General features: G+C 37.6%; 1 protein-coding gene across 2 annotated transcripts in view; it reads left to right on the forward strand.

Moving 5' to 3' along the window:
• LOC111594196 (CUGBP Elav-like family member 2) overlaps positions 1 to 20,159 on the forward strand; it is an 88,494-nt gene extending 68,335 nt beyond the window's left edge. Inside the window, exons 5-9 of one of the 2 annotated variants that reach the window (XM_023307393.2) lie at positions 4,752 to 4,933; positions 4,997 to 5,294; positions 5,697 to 5,885; positions 11,849 to 11,998; positions 19,434 to 20,159. In XM_023307393.2, coding sequence (XP_023163161.2) covers positions 4,752 to 4,933; positions 4,997 to 5,294; positions 5,697 to 5,885; positions 11,849 to 11,998; positions 19,434 to 19,705 — 1,091 coding nt within the window. In that variant the 3' untranslated portion in view covers positions 19,706 to 20,159. The remainder of the gene's footprint in view (positions 1 to 4,751; positions 4,934 to 4,996; positions 5,295 to 5,696; positions 5,886 to 11,848; positions 11,999 to 19,433) is intronic. The other variant, XM_030224371.1, reaches the window with a different exon arrangement.
• Positions 20,160 to 23,570: the final 3,411 nt, after the last annotated feature.

Consider the following 23,570-nt stretch of genomic DNA (forward strand, 5'->3'; position numbering starts at 1 on the left):
ATTCTACCCCCACTTAACATGCTCATGCACACACATCAAGCAAAATCCAATAAAAATGTTGCTTGCGATTAAAATTTAAATTTCATATACGACGAACAAGAGAAAAAAGTCGAAATGAATAAGAATATTTGCCATAATTTCAATGGCAAGCGCGCTCTTTCGCGCTTGTTTCAAAATTAAATTTAATAATGCAAACCTAAGCGCTGAAATTTCATTAGGTGGCAAGGTGATATATATTTTTTTTTGGGTCGCCCAGGCAAAAATTGCTAGCAAATTTATCGGGCAGAAGTGGAGGGAAAGGGCCGAGGGCTGCTGCTAAGTGTGTGCCATGTGTGTAAGTGTGTTGTGTGTGGTTTATTGATAAGTTTGCTGGCTGCTGGCCGCAGCGCTTGATTAGATTTTAGCCAGCTAACCAGTTCTACGTACCTTCTCCTGCTGCCTGCTTCCGCACTCCATATGTGAGAAATGAAAACCACAACCTGAACAACAACAACAAGCAGTTGCCATGTGGGCTGTGGGCGTGGCGGCATCGGGCGTTACATTATTTTTGTGAAAATTTGTTAAATATGCCAAACACGCAGCGATGCATGCAAAGTGGCCAACCAGCCCGGGCAGCCATTCCACCTTCCTCTCTCAATCTCTCGCTCTCGCCCTTCTTCCTCTTCATTCTCCTCTCCCCTCTCCCTTAAGTTTCATTTGGCCCTTCCCCCAGCATCAGCCAGCACGGAACCATCCAACCAGAGGCAAAAACGCAGCCAAGCCGAGGCTAACCAGCCGTGGCATTGCGTACGACGCGCTCACTCGCTCGCTTTGCAGCTCGCTGCTCATATTTGTGACATAAATAAGCTAAGCCTCGGTTCCGGAACCTTCCTCCTCCCGGGTAGCGGACGGGGCTAACAGGCAAATATGACCCGCTTACATACGGAATCAACAATTGCGAATAGAGTCGCACCTGTCGCACAGTGGCAACATTTTCAATTTTCATGTGCAAAAGTTGAGCTTAACTTGGTAGAGTAGAGAACATTACGAAAATGTATGTAGAGTAGAGAACATTACGAAAATGTATGATCTTTTGTCTGTATTTAGAAAATATCTGAGTAAATACGCTGATATACAGTAATTTAAAAATTCTTAAAGAAATTTCGAACTTTGCAATGATCATATAAAAATGAATGTCGGATCGGATTCAACATTATTTACTAAAAATTCTGTAAGGTCATGAAACAACTTGGAATTTGTTAAATTATAAATGATTTTATATTTAAATTCCCCAAAATACACTTTTTACACCGTATACAGCATCGTCATCCAGCAACATCAGCTGAGTCGATGTCATGGCGCGCGTTGCGTTTGGTTTTTCTACGGTTCGGTTAGGTTTTGTTTGGTTTGAGTGGTCGCTCGGTTAGTTGAGTTGCATGCAAAATGGCTGCAAGAAAAAAAGTGGTTAACTGTGTGTGTGTGTCAGTGTGCTTGTATATGTGTGTGGGGGTGTGTGCACAAGTGGCCGCACTTTAGTTGCTGCCACTGGCTCTATTGCTGCTGCAGCTGCAGCGCCATGCTTTATGTTTTCAAATTAAAGTCGAAAGCGTGGCAACACTTAATGTGCGCCACTAGAAGCAGATTAGTTGCATTAAGGTGCGCCGTAGTCTTGGACCCAGACGAGAGGCACCTGCAACCGGCCATAGCCCATGGCAATATTAATATTTAAAATAGAAGCGCCAAAGATGCTGGAAATGCGCCAATGGGAGGCGGGTGGCAGGTGGCAAGTGGTTGCCCTATGGAGCCGGACACACAGCTTAAAGTTGAAGTGAACTATTTTCTAAGTATTAAATATGAAATTAAATTGGAGTTTGTAAAGTTGGCTTTAGGTAGGAAAATTGCCGAGGAGCTGGTCAAATTGAATGGAAGAGAATAAGGAGAGTTATGATTGAATGCGGATGCGGATGCAGACTTTAAGCTATATGTGCTTAGATAGAATAGTAAAGGCTTTCAACGTTCTCTTAAGATGGACTTATTTTTTTATTAACTTCAACCTCTATCTGCAATATGTATATATAACTCTAAAAGATTGTCTAATATCAATGATATCCTATAGGTCTTAGTTATATAACTTTTGATATAATTATTTATTATCATAAATATTATTAGATAACATCGTAAAACCTTGCTGTTTTTAAGATAACTTATCTTGCAGCTTTTACTCTTTCTAGAACAATGGCAAAAGTCATTGCCACAGCAAATTTTATTTCGATTGCAACAAAATGTGGCATAAGGGTTTGTGGTAAAGCTTCACTTTTAAGCCAACTGCTGGCAGTTACAGTTTATGCCTCATCCCCCCACAACATCGAAACGCATCAAATTCAATGAATTTGAAATTTTTTCTAAGCATGCGCTTGATGCTGCTGTTGGTGCTGTTGTTGGCTACAACCGGGATTATGATAATATAGCTCAAGTGCCGTTAGCTTTTGCTATTGCAGCTGCAATAATCATAATAATAATGCAAGTGGTGCTGCCGGTGGTTGGGGCGGTTTGCATTTGATAACGATGATGATGCAGCTCTTGGAATGGCAATTCGAGTAGCAAGTGCCAAAAGGAATTACAGTTGGGCAGCGCAAATAAGGGGTCCGTCTCTCTATAGATGACGATGCTTTAGTTGTTGCTGCTGCTGCATTGCAACACGTAATACTAGAAAAGTGTGTGGCAAGTGCCAGAGCAGACCCCATTTCTAGATACGGAATTGTAGCTTACCTCATAATAATTGTGCCATAACGTTGAAGTACAAGTGTAATGAACCATTTCATAACTATTGTGGTGCTTAAATTGTTAACTGTATATCTAATGCTGATGAGAAGTTTAAATAGAAAAAGGGGAACTATTTTCACTGCATTTTGTGAGGAAATAATCGATATTAATTTACAATTTTAATTGATTTGCCAAAACAGATTTCGGTCAATGTGCATAATTATTCTAAAATTCATAGTTTTTATTTTATGTTATTTTGTTTTGGTTACGCCAATTATAAACAATCAAATTGGTATTTTCGGTTGCCCAAAAATTGTATTGTGCCACTCAAGCGATAAAACAATTATAATTCGTAACAATTGAGAATTTGCGGGCAGCGTGCAAAAATAATTGCAATATTTTAGATCTCGCTTAAAAAGGGCTTAAAACTGAACAGAGATAATATGGAATAAATATTTATAGGCTTTTGGCGTTTGATGTTGGACAAAGAATTTTTGATAATTTGAAAATAGAGTTATTGAATGTAGTAGTGATAGTGCTTGACTGTTGTAAAGGGGATAACTGCTTCAGGTACTACAAATAGAACCGCTTAGGTATAATTGGGTATAATATGGATAGAAATTGAATCGGGTGTAAAAAAATGATTGGTTTGGTATAGCTCCACATTTTGTATACTCCTTGTTCTCGGCCAATTGGAATGCATCTAGCAGCTCTCGACTAAAACTATATTTCTCCCCACTAAATCAAATTCAAATGTACTGACATAACTCTTCAATATCTTCTCTCCAAATGGCCCTTAATATTATTCGATTAGAGTATATATAAATTTCGTGTCTAATAACTTATTTATAGACTTCATTTAATAATACTCTTTACTAATACTCGATCTAAACACATTACACCAAACTTAATATACTTTTATCGCTGCCCTTACAAAAGTTCATTCGATTTTAGCCAACAGCTAATTTGTTAACTTTAATGCTGATTGTAGTGCGTGAAAAAATTGCATTTTAATGAACTGCATTTAGACTAAATGCATTATTTAGCAACAGCAGATGCAGCAGTAGAAGTAGCAATTTCTGCAACGGCAACTGCAACTGCAACTGCAATTGTGCCAGCCAATTGCATATTTGATAACAATTAATTTGGGCATTTGCGCTCTTTTGTGTTTGTGCAAATAAATTAGTTGACAATTTTACGGTGAAGGGGCGCTGGTTAGTTTGCTGTGCGCCGCGCCCACATTGTGTGTCCTTAGCAAATATTTGGCTGCATGTTAAATGTGCAGCAATTAGTTTTATCAGCAGCCCAGCGAATTTTAATTTATGCCAAATTAATTGAGCATTGTTAAATTTGCGTAAGTGAGCACCGCTGTCGGCATTTCTGCATCGTTGATCGCCGTCTCGAGTTGAAACTGGGTTAACCAACTGACGGTCAAGCTCTGCGCTTGAGACTGACAATATCAAACACCAAACCTTGTCATCTGATAGCTTCGTGGTCTTCAGACACAGACTTGAACTGAGGTTTTCAATTACACCTTGAGTGTGTGTCAGGCGGACCTGTGTGTGTATTTGCTCAATTTGAAGGCTGCGGTTGGCGCTTCCGCATGCATTCCGCTTCATGCTGCGATTAAGTTACCAAGGTCGAGGCTAACATAATTATGATAATAGTTATGATGAAATGTGTATTTACTAATGCATTAAGTTCTTCTTTAATATACTGGGACTATTATAAAATTACATAGTTCATGAAGGAATTGAATTTTATAATAATCTAGACACATTTGCTTACTCTTATTTTAATCTGAAAATAAAATTGTTTATCGATCTATTAAGTGTTGTTTCATCTCTGAAATTAGGTTCAATTCCATCCCTAACTTCAAACTTCACTAACTTTTATTATTGACGTTACTTCAAATACATACACCGATTTTTTAATAACGAAAATTGAGATATATTTTATGCAATTCAATTTACATTTCACTTATCTATATTCTTTGGTATATGTTTCAGAACGCAAACTGTTTGTTGGCATGCTAAATAAGAAACTGAACGAAAACGACGTGCGTAAGTTATTTGAAGTTCACGGCGCCATCGAGGAGTGCACAGTGCTGCGCGATCAGAACGGCCAGAGCAAGGGTTGTGCTTTTGTCACATTTGCGACCAAACACGCTGCCATTTCAGCCATTAAAGTAGTAAGTAAACATGGCCAGATGAACCTTATTAATCCACTATTAATCTACATTCACTTTTCGCAGACCTTGAGCCAGAACAAAATCATGGAGGGCTGCACATCGCCGCTGGTTGTTAAGTTTGCCGATACGCAAAAGGAGAAAGAACAGAAGAAAATACAGCAAATTCAGGCAAATCTATGGAATCTGGCGACTAATATTAATATACCACTCGGTCAGACGCCAACCTCAGTTTCCACACCGATACTGCCAAACCCACCGCAACAACCGTCGCCGGTAATGGGCGCCGATGCTCTCACGCCCGCCAGCATTCAGTTGCTACAGCAGCTACAAACAGTTGGACTGCAGCAACAGCTGCTGCAAGGTGAATATCTCAATAATATATAAGTTTATACAGAGGCTGCTCATACTAGTTGTGGGTATTACCAAGATATAACGACGTTTCTTTGTCATCAATTGGTATATGAAATGTAAACTAGATTCTAGATTCTTTAGTAAAATATATTATACGCCCTTAAGACAGTTTGCAGGTTGTCTTAAAGTGATGTGCTATAGTGTATCATAATCAGTGGTAGTTATTCTTGAGGTCATAGGTAATGCTTTCAAATCACAATATAGAACTGAATATATGTGTAAGCTTTCTGGTCAAAGCTATTCATGAATAATATACAGATTTTCAAATTTTAAATAATTAGTAACGCTAGTCCATACCAAACAATATCGATTATTTATAAAGTACTAAAGCATAACTCTTAATCTTTTACAGCACTGACAGGTCTGGGAGCCGCTCAGCAAAATAATTCATCGCAGGACACAACGAACGCCGCTGCAGGTCTATTGAATCCGCTTTCTGTACAGAATTTGGCAGCTATTGCCGCCATGACGCAACCGAGTCTAACCAATGCAGCAACATCACCAGGCAGCGCACAGTTAACTAACACGGCGGCTCTCTTATGTAAGTTTACGAAAATACAAATATACACACACACATACACACACATACACGAGCAGAAAACCCTTCACTAATCAACTGATTTCGTTTTAACGGGAATCGAGCTTCTTTCATTATACCCCACTTACGGAATGGATCTGTGTCAGATTTTGACAGCTGCCAAATAAATATTTCCTTCGAAACACATTCCACTTCAAGCTCAATTTTCACGCTTCACTTTGAAGTGCTTTCCAACACTGTCTTGATTTTCTTTTCCGATCATAACTTATGTTTGTCCTCTCCCGCACCTAATTTCTAAAGTTCAGATTCTTGTTGTCGTGGTAATCGGCTTTAATGACTAGCTAATTACTGTTTTCATTTTTATCAGGGCTTCATATATATACATCGAATTTTATTTTCTACTTAAGTTCAATGAACGAATTTGTTTTATTCGTTTCAACAAATTTTCACCCAATGCAGCTGAAGATAAACTCATTATTAGTTTACTTGAGTGAACCTGTTTAATTTATTGTGCTTTGGGTAAATAATAAAACTCTAACTAATAATATATTATTCACTTCTTTATCTTTAAATGCTAACCAATTCATATGGATATGTTCGTTATATAATATATAAATTTGAACATTGTGTACAGCAGGTCTTATACGAAAAAAGGCGGCTGCTAAAACAACAGGTGAGAGCTGATTTTGACAAAGCTCATTTTCGCTTTTTGCTTTCCATTTTCGGTTGTGAAATTTGTGGATTTTTGCTTTCCTTTTGATTTTACGTTTTTATCGTTATGCGAAATGAAAAAAATCATATTAATAATGGTTATTTTACTTGACATTTAAAGCAAACGAAGCGTCGCTTACGCTCTGTAACGCTCACGTGGCTGCTGTTTTACGTCGTCGTTTACGTCACGCGCCGTAGTTGATGGCCGTAAAGCAGCAGGACTAGTAGCAGCAGCAGCAGCAACAGCAGTTGCTGCAACAACCAAGCGAAGCCGTAGAACGTGGAGCGTACAAAATTACAAGTTACACTCTCTTCAGAAATTAACAACACGGAACTTATTGCAACAGAGTATCAGCAGCAGCAACAGTAGCACTGGCAGCAGCCAGCCAGGCATCAGGAAGTGTAGTAGGGGTAGTGGGGCGAGTCAAGAACTTTGGCCTTATTGACTTTTAGCCGCGTTTCGCTTTTGAGCAAATTGCAATGCTTCAGCGTCACTTGTGCAACTCCCCAGTTAAGAATTTTCTATCTGTCACGTGGCGCAGGCTTATAGACCAGACAGACCGACAATATAAAGTAGCAGCAACAGCTCCCTCAACACGGCAGCAATAAAAGCGAATGTGGCTGCAATACAAGTTGCAAAAAGAATTATGGCCAACTGGGCCTGCATTTTTCAATGGACAGCAATGAAAATATGGCTCCAAGAAAATGCAGGCCTAGACAGCTATAAAACCAATTAGGAATTGTTGCATTTGTAAAAGCTGACAGGCATTTTTTTAAATTATTATATATATAGCTTAACTGTTTAAGAATATATATATTAGGGTTAGTTTTTGTAGTAACTATTTGTGGATATTTATTAAAGCAGGAAGACATTATGAATATTTTAGAAGAGACGAAAGAATGAAGCTCAATGTTAACATTATCGATAAATATCAATTGTTGAAAACAAGGGACACACTGTTCGGCATTAAAATATTAAAATTTCTATAATTACGCAAGATATCTATTGATATCACCTAACCAGTTTTCAGTTTGAATTGTATTTTTAATACTTTAAACCTCTTTGAACACAGAAATGTCATTAGCCATTCGTTCGCTCTCCACAATTCCTGCTACTCATTTGGCTCTTATCGCATTTGCTTTTGGGTTAAGATGCTGCTTGGCACAGCTATTGTTGAATTTTTTAATAGAAAACAAGAAAACCCCAAAAGAGGGGTTGCCAATGCTGGCCAAGCGAATTTGCTGGCTAAGCTGCGCATTACCAAGTTAATTTCGTGAGCAGCTACGAACCGTGAAAGGAAAAAAGTGCCTGACTTAACCAGAGAAATGCCAACAAAGCAACACACACAAGGGCAAAAAGCAGCTTGATATTTAAGCGGATTTTTCGTGTCTGCCTAAACTACAAATACAGTTCTGTTTGCCATGCCACGCCCCTAACTTGTCCTGTGCACTTGTGCGTGCTCATTGTGTGCCACTTGAACGATTTCCGGGGCACTTAATTTAATGAAATATTAAAAATTCTTGTCGAGCGTCTGTCGAGAAGGCAACAACTGCGAGTCGAAAATCTTAAGTTCCTAGTTCTTGGGATGCGCCTATTCTCCTTAGAGATTTTCCCACTGGTCCCCAACCTCATTCCAGCATCAACTCAACTTCTCTTCACCATAAATGAAGAAAGTAATGTACAAGAAAATTTGCTAGAATTTGTTTTTTTTTTCGTTTCCATTTGCAACCAACTGCAACATAAACTCGACATGAAAATCACTTTTGAACTTGCCAAATGTTGATCTTGTTGCTGTAGTGTCTATATAAAACAACTGCTATGCTGTTGCTGTTGTTTCGATGTGTGTGTGTCTGTATAAAAATTGTTTTGTTGTAATAAAATGACCAAACAAATTGGCCCGAGGCTTTGTTTGCTGCAAATTGTTTATGGCAAACGCAAACGCAGCGCAACGCAAAACTCGTTGCAAAATATCAATATGTGCGCACAGATTGGCTCATAATTGTTGCCAACTCTTGCCCTATATGTATGTGTATGCATGTGTGTGTGTGTGAATTCGTTTGGGTGTGTGAAAATTGGTATTGTAATGTTTTAGGCGTACATTTCGATAGCATCGAAAAATAGCCGAAAATTTGTGTGTAGATTGACAATTGAAGCTTGTGTAATTGGTAGATAGGCTAAAATATTGATAACGTTTGCAATATTGATTTTGGAACGAAAGACTTAATAGATTAATAGATTCACATCTAAAAATACGAAATCGAAAAGCGGATAAAAGTGGAAGGACTATTGTGTTTCATATATACATATTTATGGGTATGTGTGTTGTTTATAAAGAGGATTACTTTTGAAAGCTTAAGGATATAGTCGAAAACCTATGAAACAATAGCTCAACGTTACCCTATTGATAAGCTTTAAGAGTTCCTAAATTGATAACAAATTTGAATATTTGTGAATATAAAATATTGAATAAGCAGCTTAGCTGCATCACTTGCTGGACTACAAATCTTCCTTTCGATTTTCTTGTTTTTTTTTCTCATTTCTTTGCACTTTCAGCTGCATCTAACTTTTAACCGTAAACCTAATCCGTTTTGTGTGCAGCAGCAACATTTTCAACACTTGCAGTCGCTGGTCTTTATTAACCATTATCCTAACCCCCGAAAACCCCATCAAAACAAAAGAATCTAACAAAATCCCGCTACAATCTCAAGCGCCACCAATTCAAAAGTTTTTCCTTTTTTTTTTTGCACTTTGTTTTGGCAGCGAAATAGAAACAAAAAGTTAAAAAGAGAACAAAATCAAAAGGGAAAAGCAACAAACGAAAATCTTAATCAAAGTTTTGTAAAGTGCTGTAAACTATGTAGTTTATAAACCCTCAACTACTGCGTACAGTTTCATTTTTCTTCTTCCTTCTGTTTTTTTTTGTTTCTCTTTATTTTTGGAGCTGGGTTTCCCGCCCACGCCGCACTAACAAACACGTTTTCAACTCTGTTTTCAACATGGCTCTCCATTACGTTTGTTTATACGCTTTTTCGCTCTTTGCACTTCAAAATCAACAGCAGCAGCAGCAACAACAGCTGCCAAAAGTCTTCAAGTGTCTGCAAGTGGCAAAGTCTTTGGCCAACAACAAGAATAACTAGAATAACAAATAAATAAATAAAAAAAAAGAAATACAAAAACTTGCCTCAAAATTTTGCACAAATTTGCCAGCTAAAAAGTCCAATTTCAAGCGGACAAACAAGAATATCAAATAGTTGTAGCCTTCATCTGTGTTTGTTTGTTATGCCTGCTTTGTTATTATTGGCCTGGCCAAGAGCTTCAGCGTTAGCCCTTAGCCATAACATGTTGCATACAATATTTTGCTCACTGTTTGCAGCCTGAGCGACTCTCGCATGCATCTGCGGCACAACAAACAATTAAAACAATTTCTTCAATTTCTTGGCAAATATGCAAAACTTTGAAGTTACAGTTACTTTTGGCTTTACCTGTGCATATGCCTGGCCATTTAGTTGCTTTTTGTCAATTCTCATGCTCTGTTTTTTAGTGTGGAAACCTAACAGAGCAAGTGATGCATACAATATAAATTTAGCTTCACTGCTTTATATGTACAGAAAAAGTTAATTGCAATATAGAAAACACAAAAATAAATATTTAAATTTATGTTTCATTTACTGTTGAAGCAAGTTCTTAAATGTTTTTAGTTAATTTAGAATTAAGTTTCTTGTGGCAGCTTGGAATTATATAAACCACACACTTATCGCATACTCAAGTGTCAACTAGAGTATTTAAGAGTCGTTGTCATTTTTGTTCAACAGCATTGCCTGTGTATTGTTTATGCTTGCATACACACACCCACACACACACATGAGTTGCCAAGACTTTGCTCTTCACATTTCAAGCTGTTAAATTAAAAATGTTGCCGACTGCCCCACCTTAAAAATTGATTGCAACACCTAAGGTGGAGTGCACAAGGTGTGCGTGGCTATTGGAAAACGTGGAGTGTGGGAGGTGCGGGTGCTAGTGCAGCACATGGGTAAAAACTTTTGAAATTAAATCTGTAAAATCTCACAAAAGTTTGGCAGTGCGCGTAAGTGTGTGTGTGTGTGTGGCAGGAGCAGTTCAGTTCGGTACTTTGAAGAAGTTTTCGTATAATTTTATATGGCATAGAAATAATTTTAACTTGACTGAAAATGCAAAGTTTTTGCCCTCTGTCACTAGCCATTTCTCCCCCTCATCCTCTTAGTCTGGCTCTAACTCGATAGTCGCCATGACGAACTGACATCATATTTTGTTATTAGCCAAATTAGTTATCAAATGCACTGGACGCTCATTGTCAACATGCAGCGACCGCACTCACACACACACACACACACACTCTCACAGTTGCAAAACTCATTAATAACAACCAACAGAGAAGGAGAGATGCTGAGTGAGCGAACAATATTCGCGCTTTTCTGAACCCAACTGAAAACCGCAAAATTGCATTGCATGACGACGGGCGACGCAAAACAACTAAATAACAAATAACAGGCGTCAAATTACACAACACAAACCAGACTTCACACACATACTTAGGCCACACACACGAACGTGTACCACATGGCGTATGAACAACAAATTAATTTTAGATTTATATAGAAATGCAACACATATATAACTGTTTGTAAATATTATTGTGTTTTGTGTTAAATATAATCAAATCTTCCTCGCGGCGTGTTATTTTCAATGATTAATTACGTCTGGCTGTGGAGAGAGGTTGAGCAAGAGCAGGCCAAAACTAAATGTAATAATAATAACTTTATGATTAACTACTTACTCAGCTGACATAGCGCGGATTAGAAGTTGTACAGGTAGAATAGTGTGGCTTACGTAGGTGTTTCACTGGAACTCAATTGAAGAGAAGAAAGATAAATGAATGAAAGCTAACTACGTGAAGTCAATTTTAAACAATGCTTAACAAGCTGACATTTTGAGTGATATAAAACTCTATTGGAAACCGCCAGCTAAATCTGGCTAATGCACACACACAAAGTTGTTGACACACACACACACACGTCTCACTCGAACACACAAAATTTGAGAGCAGCGCGATTTTAATTTCGTTATATAATTTTTGGTTTTGCAAAATGTAATTTACTTTGGGCTGCAGCAGCCTAACTACGCTCAACACGCAACTGATACGGATGTGTCTATATATATATATATATAATATATATATACAACTATATATTAATATGTGTGTCCTTTTTTATTGCAGGGTCTGATCCGAATCCATTGGCATCGGCGTATATGTCAACAGCCGCTGGTTTACCGCAATTTGGAAACACCACCGCACTGTCCACCTCACCGTTAGCCAGCGTTGCGCTGAGCGCCGCTGCGGCCGCTGCTGCGGGCAAGCAGATTGAAGGTGAGTAATTGGGAATGGGTTGCTTGCAATTGGGGAATATGAATTGGGTTCATTGGGGAGTGGTTTGAAGCGCTCGTTGCACACAAATAGAAATGTCTAAACGCCAGGCATTTTGATAAATGCTCTAAAATGTCTGACTGCGGTTCTGTCAGTCAGTCTGACAGACGGACGGAGGGCCAGACAGTCAGTCAGTTGGTCGCTCGCTCGCTCACTCGCTCACTCGCTCACTAGCATTACATAAAACTAAATGTTGCCGTTTTTGCTGCCGTTGCTACTGCAGCTGCTGGAGCTGCTCTGCTGCTGGTGTTGTAACATCAAATGCATTAACCCGCTCATCGCTGTCAGCGTCATTCGCATTCGCATCCATTTTGCGGTTTTGCGCGCTGCCTTTGTGCCTGTCATGCAGCCCGTTTGGTTATCAATCTACTTAGTTATTTGCTGCTGGATTAATCTTTCATTAGTCTGTGTGTGCGTGGGTGGGTGTGTGCACCACTGGGTGTACTTTCCGTGCTGTGCACAGTGAAATTGTGGCTCTTATGCAACTTATGTTGCTATGAACGCCCGACACATGCATAACGTAGTTTTCTCTATACTTGACTAGCAAACATCGAAGTGTGTTACGAATAAGGAGTATAGCGAATTATTTAACATGAAAAAATATATTTATGAGAGAATTGTTATTTAAAGTAATAATAATTATTTGAGATAAAAAGGGCTTAAAACCATGAATAATTCATTAGAAGAAAAGCTTTTCATTAAAAAAATGAAATTGAATATTGTATCATTGAACCTAATAGAAATAGAGTACGATAAAAAACAACAACTTCTAGTATTAATGCACATCAAACTGTAATCCTTTGTAAATTTTGCGTACGTTCTGAATAGATCTGCCTGTTTTTATGCAGAAATTCCTTTGTCACTTTGTCCTTCGTCTCACAGAAACAATGCATCTAGAGCTTTTCTATTTTGGTCATCCAACATCAATATTGAGGCCAAGGCGAACAACTCCACAAAATGTTATGCACAAGAAGCAAAGCTCTGTGCTGGGCTGCTTGCATATGCACGTGCAAATAACTTTCAATTGCACAAAATCCAAAATGAACTTTATATCGAAGCCGGCAACTAGAACAAATAGAAAGAGCTTCCATAGAACAGCGTTCCCTTCTACTTGCCTCAGCTCCTTATTTTTTCAATTCACATTTTCGATTGGCAAAAGCAGATTTAAGGCTGTTTGCTGATACAAATCCTTATTCGCTTTTCAACTCCAAAGTGTTAGAGAAGATAGGAAAAATCAATAGGATCAATCAACTTAGACATTTTCCAAGTTTCCACACACACACACACGCATAGAGTAATGCGAATTTATATGAACGGCATTTTGCTGCAGCTTAAATTTTTATCAGCTTTTGACACAGTGTAAATATTACACACTTGACACACAATTCCATTAGTCAGACGTGAATGTCGATATCAGAAAATATTGCAATGTGTTCGACACCACCCTCTAAGCACACACACACACACACAGATCAACTGCAGCGCCAACAGCGAATTGCGCTTTGGCACACATAACATTAAAGTTGCATGTGATATGGCGAAGGGGCTGTGCTGCTGGCGGGTGTGTGCAGCAGGGGTAGTCACTGCTAAGCAGATAGCAAAAACGAAGACGAAGACGAAGACGATGACGACGCTGATGCTGATGCCGCTGCTAATGCCACTGCTGCTGCTTGGGGAAAATGCAACGGAAAATGTTTTGGCGTTGCACTTTTTGCCATATTTCCGGTTACATAAGCAACAGTCGTCAGAATGTGAACTGAGAGTGAAAGAGACAGAGAGAGCGAAAGCAAGAGAGTGGGAGAAGAGGTTGATAGGCGGGAAGCTTGGCGTCTGGCGGCATTCACCAACAGCTAGTCATGCCAAATAAAATATATACGAGGCGTACACATACCTACACACACAACTATATATAAATATACATATTTATGTAAGCTGTGTATGTATATATTTTTGCAGTTGACTGACTTTTGTGGATGCCGCCGCTGCGTCTTTATCTCTGTGTGAATGCGTCTGTGTGACTTGTTTGCTTTGCTGACTCATGATGTTGCCCGAAAAATTCTCTCGTGGCCAACAAAAATACACAACAAGCGCAACACACAAACACACACACATAAAGAGACATGACTCTAGCGTCAGTCGTCCACATTGCGCATGTTATGCGACATGCGAGCTGCCATGTTTACGCCCCCTGCACATGCTGCCCACCTCATCCCACCCCTCTACACACTTCACTGCATTTCGGACTAAACTACTTGAGCAATATATATTTTTTGCCTTGATCTCATAAAGTGGGCAAAAGTTGGACTTGCGGGGATAATTAGTCTCATTAGTTTTTCGGCAGGTGGGAAAGTGTAGATGTCTGTGTGTATGTGTGCATGCTTATCACTATTAATTTAGCATTATCAATAGATAAGGGCAACACTTGAAAAGTTAATTATATTTGTATGGGTAAATTTCTGTGGTATGTAGACGAAGCTTCAATTAGTGAGATGAAGGCAAAGTGAGACAGATTTGTGTATCGACATATTCGATCAGCTGGAGTTACCCAATTCGATATGTGGCTCTCCTATGACAGTGATCTTTACTCCCTTTAGACTTCCTCTAGTCTTCCTCTTTAGATTCTAAAAGATTTTTCATTTCGATAATCTCCTGCCATTTGCTTAGGTATATGTGAAATATTTCAAGTGTTTATCCTAGCTTCGTACACATGCTATGCTATGCTTGCTTCTCTTACTGCATTTCTTTCCTTACCTCCTGTAGATGTTTCTAATTTGGAAGCTTTTGTATTATTCACGCTCGCTTTATCCTCTGTAGAGTTAAGCAGCTTGTTAACTGCTGCATGCATTATAGCGTCGCGTCTTTGCCTTAATTATTCAGTTGACTCGGAATCATTATCATTATGTTGGCCACATTATTCCCCAATGCATTTCGCTGCAAGCCGCAAAAAACCCGCCACAGAATACAGAATAAAAGAAACTGTTATATATGTAACAAAAATTTTACCACAGCACTTTTTTCTGCTCTTTTCCACACATATACAAATAAACTTCCTGTTTTCTTTCTTTTTGTTGTGTTAGGTATGAGTGTGTGTGTGTGTGTGGCTGGCGGTAGTTTTATGTGTGCGAAAAACGATTTCCTATATTGCATTTTCCTCTTCCGCTGAGCAAAGATGCCGCATCCGTTACGAGTTCTTGTCTCCATGTCTACTCCAGCTTGCGCTTCCTATTGATGCACACACACACACTCACATGTGCATATATAGAGTATATATCTTTATGCCCACGCTTTCTGCTAACATGTTTGCTAACAAGCAAGCAGCAGGCCAACAATTTTTCCCCCTTTTTTTTGCCAATTTCTTCTTTTTTGCCCGCGTTTCAATTCGGTTCTCAAGGGCATGGCCCAGCCAAATGGAATTTATATGGCAACATAACATCTGGCTTGCATACAGCTTTATTGATTTTATTGCCACACACATTGGTTGAGAAAGGTTGTGCTAGATTCTAGTTCGATTGGGATTCAATTTCTTTTCAAATATATTTATAATTAAATTAAATGTTGAATTTATAATAAATTTCTTATTTCATGTATTCTGAGTATTAAATCAAGTAGATCTTGCCTTAATTTACATCATAAATTCACGATTTAATTTTATCATATTTTCTCCCAGTGTATTTTGTAGCTTGTGCAATATGTCTATGCCTATGCTCATAATCACTCACTGTATGGCATTCGACTGGACAATCCGCAGTAAAAGTCAAGCTTGTCGCAAATCTTGCGTACTTCCTCTCCCACACTTTCTCTCTCTCCCTTTCTCGCAGTTTATGTGCTGTGTGTGGATGCCTGCACTTGCTTATTTTATATTCCAACTTCCGGCTTATGCACATGACTTTAAGCCGGCTGCATCCGTTTGGGGGATTGTCGCCGCCTGCTGCTGTTGCCGTCTTTTACGCCCTCTGGGGACATCCCGCTCTTGGCCCTCCTTTGTCAGTGTCATATTTGGCTGTCTTTTGCAACGGCCTCGCATTTAAAGCATATTTATTTACTGCATGCACTAGTTGTACCCACTACCCACTGCTTTAGCCGGTTAGTTGCAGGATTTTTATTTATATTTTTTCTTTCTCACATCCTTGCATTTTTTTTTGCCTGTGCACGTTTCCTGCTTAATTTTGCGCCTGTCGTCTGCGCCTGTCTACATGCTTATAACTTGTTTCCTGTTGTTGTTACTCCGTTACTGTTGCTCCTTGTGCCAATGCTTCCTTTTCTGTTTCTCTATTTTTGTTGCCGTTGCTGCTGCCTGTGCTGCTGCTTATGCTCATGTCGTCATTTGATAAATTCCACATGCTGAGAATTTATCTGCCCCCAGACATTGTTGTGCCACCCGCAGCTGCAGTTGCTGGCTCCACACAGATTGCACAAATCTGCTGCATTTATTTCTCGTTTTTTTGTCTTGCCTTAACTTCGATTTCAGATTTTTCCAGCTATAAAAAATGTTGAAAGAATCTTTACATCGTCGTTGTTGTTGTAACTAGAGCTGCTTAGAAAACGTAGAAAAGAAAAAGTTGTATGGGTGCTGCAAACAAGCAAATAGTTGTTATAGTTGAAGTGATTATTAATTGCGTTATAGCGAAGTTTTAAATATATTAATATTTTAGATTGCAAAGGCAAAGTTTTTGGATTCGTTCCTTTTATATGCCACGATAAGTATGCTACATAAAAATGAATTTTTTTTAAAGTGCTCTAATAAATAATTCTTAATTAACTATTGATAACAATAAAGCCCCAAAACTTTTAATTACATTGAACCTTAGGAACTTGTTCAAAAAGTAAGCTACATAAAATTTAAATTCACTGTAGGCTTCGGTTTCCCTTCGGCTTACAAGTGCTACATAAAAATAATATAAATTTAGGTCTTTTTCCTGAGACACTTCAAGTTGCCACGCTTCTAACTTTTGCTGTCGTTGTCCTGGCTACAAATGAAGCTTTTGCTAATTATGTACTGTCTTCAGTTCTTGTGATTTGCTTTTTTTTATTTTATTATTTTACTTGCGGGGCTCACACGTGGCACTCATTAGTCGCTAATTCAATGAGCTGCAAGCAGCAAATTTTTAAGCGTTACTCAACACTCTTTCATTAACAACAAAAGGCAAGCGTGTGTGTATCAAATTAATTGCAGAGTGTGTACAAAATAGCAAAGCAACAACACGCACACATGCACACACTCAAACAAGCCAAGTCAATTAATGTGTATAAAGCAGCATTTGCATAGGCATATCTGCAGGCTCTATACTGGGAACAATAAGCAAACCTGCCCCTTCCAGCTACTCGCATGCACAATGGGGGATGGGCGCCGAACGCCTCTTAATTTGCGCTTTCATTTTATAATCGCATCAGTCACTCACTCACTCACTCACTCGAGCTGTGGTTCGTCAACAGGCGGCCGAAAGCAAAGTCCTTTGATTTGTGCCTGGAAATTCAATCAAACTAAACGGGGTAGTTGGGTGTGGGATGATGGGGGCTTGGCATGTGGATGATGCACTGCTACTCGCGGCAAAGATGACAAAAGATGTATCTATGTTATTAATAGTGCTGCTGGCAAACGATGATGAAGCTGACAAGCTCAACAACAGCAACAACAATAGCTGCAGCTAGGACGGAGGAGGCGAACCAAGTTATTTGATTACAATGCGCCATGCATTATAGGCTTTGTGGGTGTGGCACATGCGTCACATGCGTTGTTGTTGTTGTAGCTGTTGTTATTATCCTTGGCCATACATTTATGATAGCGTTGATGTGCAGGCATTGCAGATTAATTACGTATGCAACACAAGTGCCAAGTGTGGGTAGTAGGGCCGAAGTCTACAAAAGCACAAAGCCAGCTAAAGAAATTTCCAATAACAATTGCTTAAAGATTTAAACTAAGAAGATTACCTTAATTGAGTAAGAGAGAGAAAGAGATGGTAAGACAGGAGCTTAAAGAAATATTTGCATAATTAAATTGTGGATCTATAAAGAGAATCATTGTTTATTATACTAAGCATAATTACATTTATTAGTTCATATTATTGAAATAAATGCGTAAAACAAAATTTATTATTTTATACAGCTGCTAAAACTTATTGTATGAAATGGGAATTTCTTTTAATCAAAAATGTAATATTTAAATTTTAATTTTAAACTTATTATCAAAACACATTTTCCAGAATATGGTTATAATTCAATTTGAACTTCATTTAGAATATAGGTCCTCAAGAATTATATGTAAATTTCTATTACAACAAATTCTGAATACTTATTCACTCCTTAATTTCATTTTGTAATTTGTCTTCTGTGTATTGCTTTAAATTGCAATACTTTCACCATTAACGTGTAACTTTCGGTCGGTCACACTCGAATTATCTTCCATTTAGTCCTTTGAGCAATATACGTGCATAGCTAACATATTATATATAAACTTATGTTTTATCACAAGTCATCGCAGATCTTAACTGCAACAAATTGTTTGGCCATTAGCGGAAGTAATGCACCCTGGCAAATTGACAGACCGCAAAATGTCAGCTGCCAACTGCTACTTAAAGCGTCATTAAAAGCAGCTCGAAAGTGAAAACCTAATGGCAGCACCTACAACAACGACAACAACCCGAACGAGACTTTCTGCTTCAACTGCAACTACTGGGTACTGTCTGGCTGGCTTACTGCTGCGGACATTGACAGTAATTTGCACGAAAAGTGCAAACCGCAGCAGGACGAAGCCGTTGACGAGAGCGCAGCTGTTAATATGCGATGCCAGCGACAGTTGGCGGCACGTGCTGCTAAACAAAATGTGACACGCCTCCACATACACCACACACACACGAGCACTTGGGCGCATCATTTCCGCATCCGTTTTGGCAATCAGCCTCTCGTACGCTCGTGGCTCTTCGTCCTGGTCTTCTTGCCCATTGAGTACATATAATTTAGCTTTTGTCTGCTCAAATTTCAGCTCATACGAGCATCTGTCATTATGCCAGAACTTTGCGTGAGTGTGTAAGAGGGAGGTTAGATGGTTGTGTGTGTGTGTGGGTGGACAGTCAGACGTGTGCGAGGTAAATTAATTGCTCATTGCAAAGATAAGACCCCGAGATGAAGACCCCTAAAAACGACTGTTGATTGAGCAGTAGCTAACAGATGAAGTGACCTTTAAGTTGGGGTTAGATAAAGTGCCAATTTAGATGTGCCTGCCTGCTGTCTGGCAGCCATAGGATTCTAGGCTTGTATAGCTGGTCAGAAAACATTTTTTAATATATAAGAAAACTCATATGCTCGGATGGAGCTTATGGGAATTGAAAATTTGTTTATCGTCCTTATCTAATCTAAATATTTTTTTCCCCATATTTTGCAGGACCCGAAGGCTGTAATTTGTTTATCTATCACTTGCCACAGGAGTTTACCGACACCGATTTGGCTTCAACTTTCTTGCCATTTGGCAACGTTATCTCGGCCAAGGTGTTTATTGATAAGCAGACGAGTCTCTCGAAATGTTTCGGGTTCGTCTCCTTCGATAATCCGGAATCAGCACAGATGGCCATCAAGGCCATGAACGGCTTTCAGGTGGGCACGAAGCGTTTGAAGGTGCAGTTGAAAAAACCCAAGGATGCATCCAAACCATACTAAGAAACCCCGAGGAGGAGCACTACTATGAGAACATAAAAGAAGGAGTGAGAGTAAGAGTAATTAAAATTGAGAAGAATCCAGCTGCAGGAACAAACTTAACTTATCTTAACAAGAACAACTATAGCTAAAAGAGCAACAGTAAGAAATGTTTACCCCTTGAAAAATACCAACACGAACTAAATTGTCAAATGGAGTAGTCCAATGAAGAGTTACCCGTGTGGAGCGCGCGCGTTAAAAGTAAACCAAAAGTCAAGAACCCTACGTTGTACGTATACCCTATAAAAAATTAAAAAAAAAAAAAAATTACTATTGAAAAAAGACATGAATTTGTGCCAAAAAAAGAGACAGCAATTAAATATTTAGCACGTTAAATGTTGAAGTCGAACAAAAGAAACCTACTACACCTAGAGATACCCTATAGTTTTAGTGCCTTAGTTTAGCGTTTAGTTCTGTCGAAACACTTTCTGTTTGTTACGCTTTGAAGTTACTTTCGCAACAAATTTAACGACACATTTATATATTTTTAAGCTGTTGTCGTACAGTTAAAACATATTTTAACAAATCATTTTTGTACTCTCTCTTTTTTCTATTTCGAAAATATGACACACACATATATATATTTAATCTGTTTCAAGTGTTAGCTTTTAAGTTTCACAAAAACAAAATAAGAAAAAACAACAAAAAATCTTTACAAAAAAATCAATTCAATTTAATTTAATTTTTGAACAATCCACGCTTGTCTCTGTTTCATTTGTTCATCTCATGATGTTGCAAGTCACAAGTTGTTTTGATCGTTTGTTGAATATCTGAAGTTCTCAACTAAACACTATAAAATATATATACTATATAAAATATATATTAATATAACGGTTACTTTGTTTTGTTAAATGGATTATCTTCTTTTATATGCGAATATAAATATTTTAGTTCTTAGTGCTTAAAACTGAATTGTTAAAACAAACAAAACCTTTTATTTGTACTGAATGGAAAAGAAACAATGTTTTTGTTATACTTAATTATCATAACACAATCATCATTATTATATATTTCGTTTAGCTTTAATTTTTATTTACTGAGCTACAAAATTGTTTAGTGTTAATGTGAGAGAATAAAAAAATACAACAATATATATTTTCTTATAATTTCAGCAATTTTTTATTCATTAATTATTATACTTGTAATACACTCTTCTTTCGCTCAGTGTAGTTTTTTTGTAATCATTTCAAAATGTTTCAAATTTCATCATGTTTAGATTCTTTTTCACGCATTAAACATTTTGTAGTTAAATATATATTTTGCATTAGTTTATGTAGAGTATAGTTTTGTTTTTGTAATATATACACACACACACATATACATACACTACCAACACACACACACCGACACACATACATACACTACCAACACACACACACCGACACACATGTATACATAACACATGCTTATTTAAATATATAAATAAAGTTTTGTTTTCTGTTTCGAAATGCACATGAACGCAATTTGGTGTCTTTACTCGTCTGCTTGGCATAAACTGCAAATATTTATTATTTATTTAATATTTACTAATTGTGTATTTTACTCTTTGATTTAGATTCGAAGTAAACGTTTCTTCGAGTTGCCCTAGAATATGACTAATTTAAACCAAATTATTTCGAAGGCCAAGTAAAGTGATGCTGCTAACGAGTCAAAAGGTGAGCGCAGTCCTTTGAGCCAATACATATATATATATATTCTGCATTTCTATATATATTCTCTTCTCTCTTTCAGTCGTTTGCCGTCGTTCTGTATAGCCAATTGGTCCCATATATATTGTATATACTATGCTGCCCATCAAATTGCTGTCATACATACAAATTCGCAACAAGTGTACATTTTTATAGCCTTGTATACACGAACTGTTTGTAAAAAAGATACCAAAAATACCACACAAAAAACCAAAAAAAAAACGTTTAACAATGAGCATGAAAAACACATCAGACAACACCTTATATAGAGGATAATTGTAAGATAGCGCAGCATAAGCCATTTTAATAAAGCTTGCAAAGCAAAAACTTTTAAATATATATATATATTATATATATATATTAAAATAAACAAACAAAAAGAAACCAAAAAAAAAAAAATAGAAAAAAGACGTGACGTGAAAAATTATATTAATCTAGCATAAATTGTGTGTTTATTATGATTTGTTAAGAATTTGTAGCTATATATGGAAAAAAACGCATTGACAAATCAAAGTTTTGGAAAGCCAATTGAACGAGCAGAGTTGCCATGCTATTTGCGTTAGACAGAAGAGTTGCCAGCTTGCAAACAATTGAGTCACTGAACTAATATTCGGGCTTCTTAGGCTATTATACTATTATTTCTTATATTTACATATTTATGGCTGCAGTATTTATTTAGCAAATTTAATTAATCAACTATTGTAGTACATAGTTAATTATGTACATTATATAGATATATATAAGCTATAGGTGTACTATAACTGTGCATTTTGTATAACTATCTAAATGTGGCTTTAAATTAAATAAAAAAGAAAAACAGAAAATGCTTTTTTCAGTACGATCTGAAGATTGCAATTAAAGATTTAAGCGTTTTTGTCGTTGTGTAATTTACTGTAGTTAACTAGAAATTTAAGTGTAATTTTTTAGAGAAACAAAGCAAGGCTGTGTGTGTTCTAATTGCATAAATTTAAGTCTACATAAAAGTATGTGCGCAAAATACAAGAAAAACAAATAATAATAATAATAATATAAATAATTTGCTGACTTCGATTTAAGCGACAAATCGAAAGCGAGAACGTAAAAATCTAGTGATAAAACGCAGTTAGTTAAGTTAATAAATATATATATATAGATGTATATATGCATTATTGTATATTGGTGTATAAAAAACAAACACACACTCTCTCACACACACACCCATCTAACAAGAACTAAAATCAATAAAAGGTGTCATGAATTTTTTATATTAAATACTAAAAATAAACTTGTATTATTTTCTAAATAAATCGGCAGATAACCCTATATATGTATGGCAACTTACGTTAGTCTGGCGCAATTTATCAAATTCTTTGGTTAGTTGAAAAAGTTTTTAGCCAACTTTTGCACTGCCAAAAAACACAGACACTTATAAATGTGTGTGTGTGTGCACAAAATGTTGACGAGCAACTAAAGAAAACTTCAACAATAAACGAAATATTTTGCTAAACTTGCGATTTGCATATGAAAAAGTTTATGCCAATTGTGGACGTAGCCGAGGGAGGTGTCTATACAGTGGGTGCGAGACGTGTATTGCCTCGCACAAGAACTAAAAACGACGACGGCAACATGTAAACAAATTTACCAACTACGTGACGCAGCAGAGCCCCAAGAAATGCCAACGAATCGAGATCCATCTGCATGCAGCATCCATTCATTCACTTGCCGTCTACAGCGCTGCTCTGCCAGACGTCGCCAGCATTGCATAATCCAAATCCAAAGTCGAATCTTAACGCAAGATTTATCTCCATTTAAATCATGCGTGGAAAAGTTTGCTGCTGCTGCTGCTGCTGTTGGCAGCAAAAGGCAAAAATCTAACGTATGAGAGCCTTGGGAGTTGCTACTAACACAGATGGGAGTGCGGGAGCTAGGGGCGGGCGGCACAGCACACGGCACGGTACGGCATTCATTTTGTCTTGGCATATTCAAATATTTTGGCTTTTGATTACGACAAAAGTTTTTGGCATTTTTGCCATGCTTAGTTCGACAACAGCAACAACATCAGAGCCACCCGAAGGATTTTCGCTTATCCTGTCAAATGATTTTTTCGGCTTCTGATAAGCGTTAAATGCTCACAAGATAAGCCAGAGGAAGAAGCAGAACTA

The sequence above is a fragment of the Drosophila hydei genome, unplaced genomic scaffold (assembly GCF_003285905.1).
Source record: "Drosophila hydei strain 15085-1641.00,03,60 unplaced genomic scaffold, DhydRS2 tig00008114-arrow-pilon, whole genome shotgun sequence".
Lineage (NCBI taxonomy): Eukaryota > Metazoa > Arthropoda > Insecta > Diptera > Drosophilidae > Drosophila > Drosophila hydei.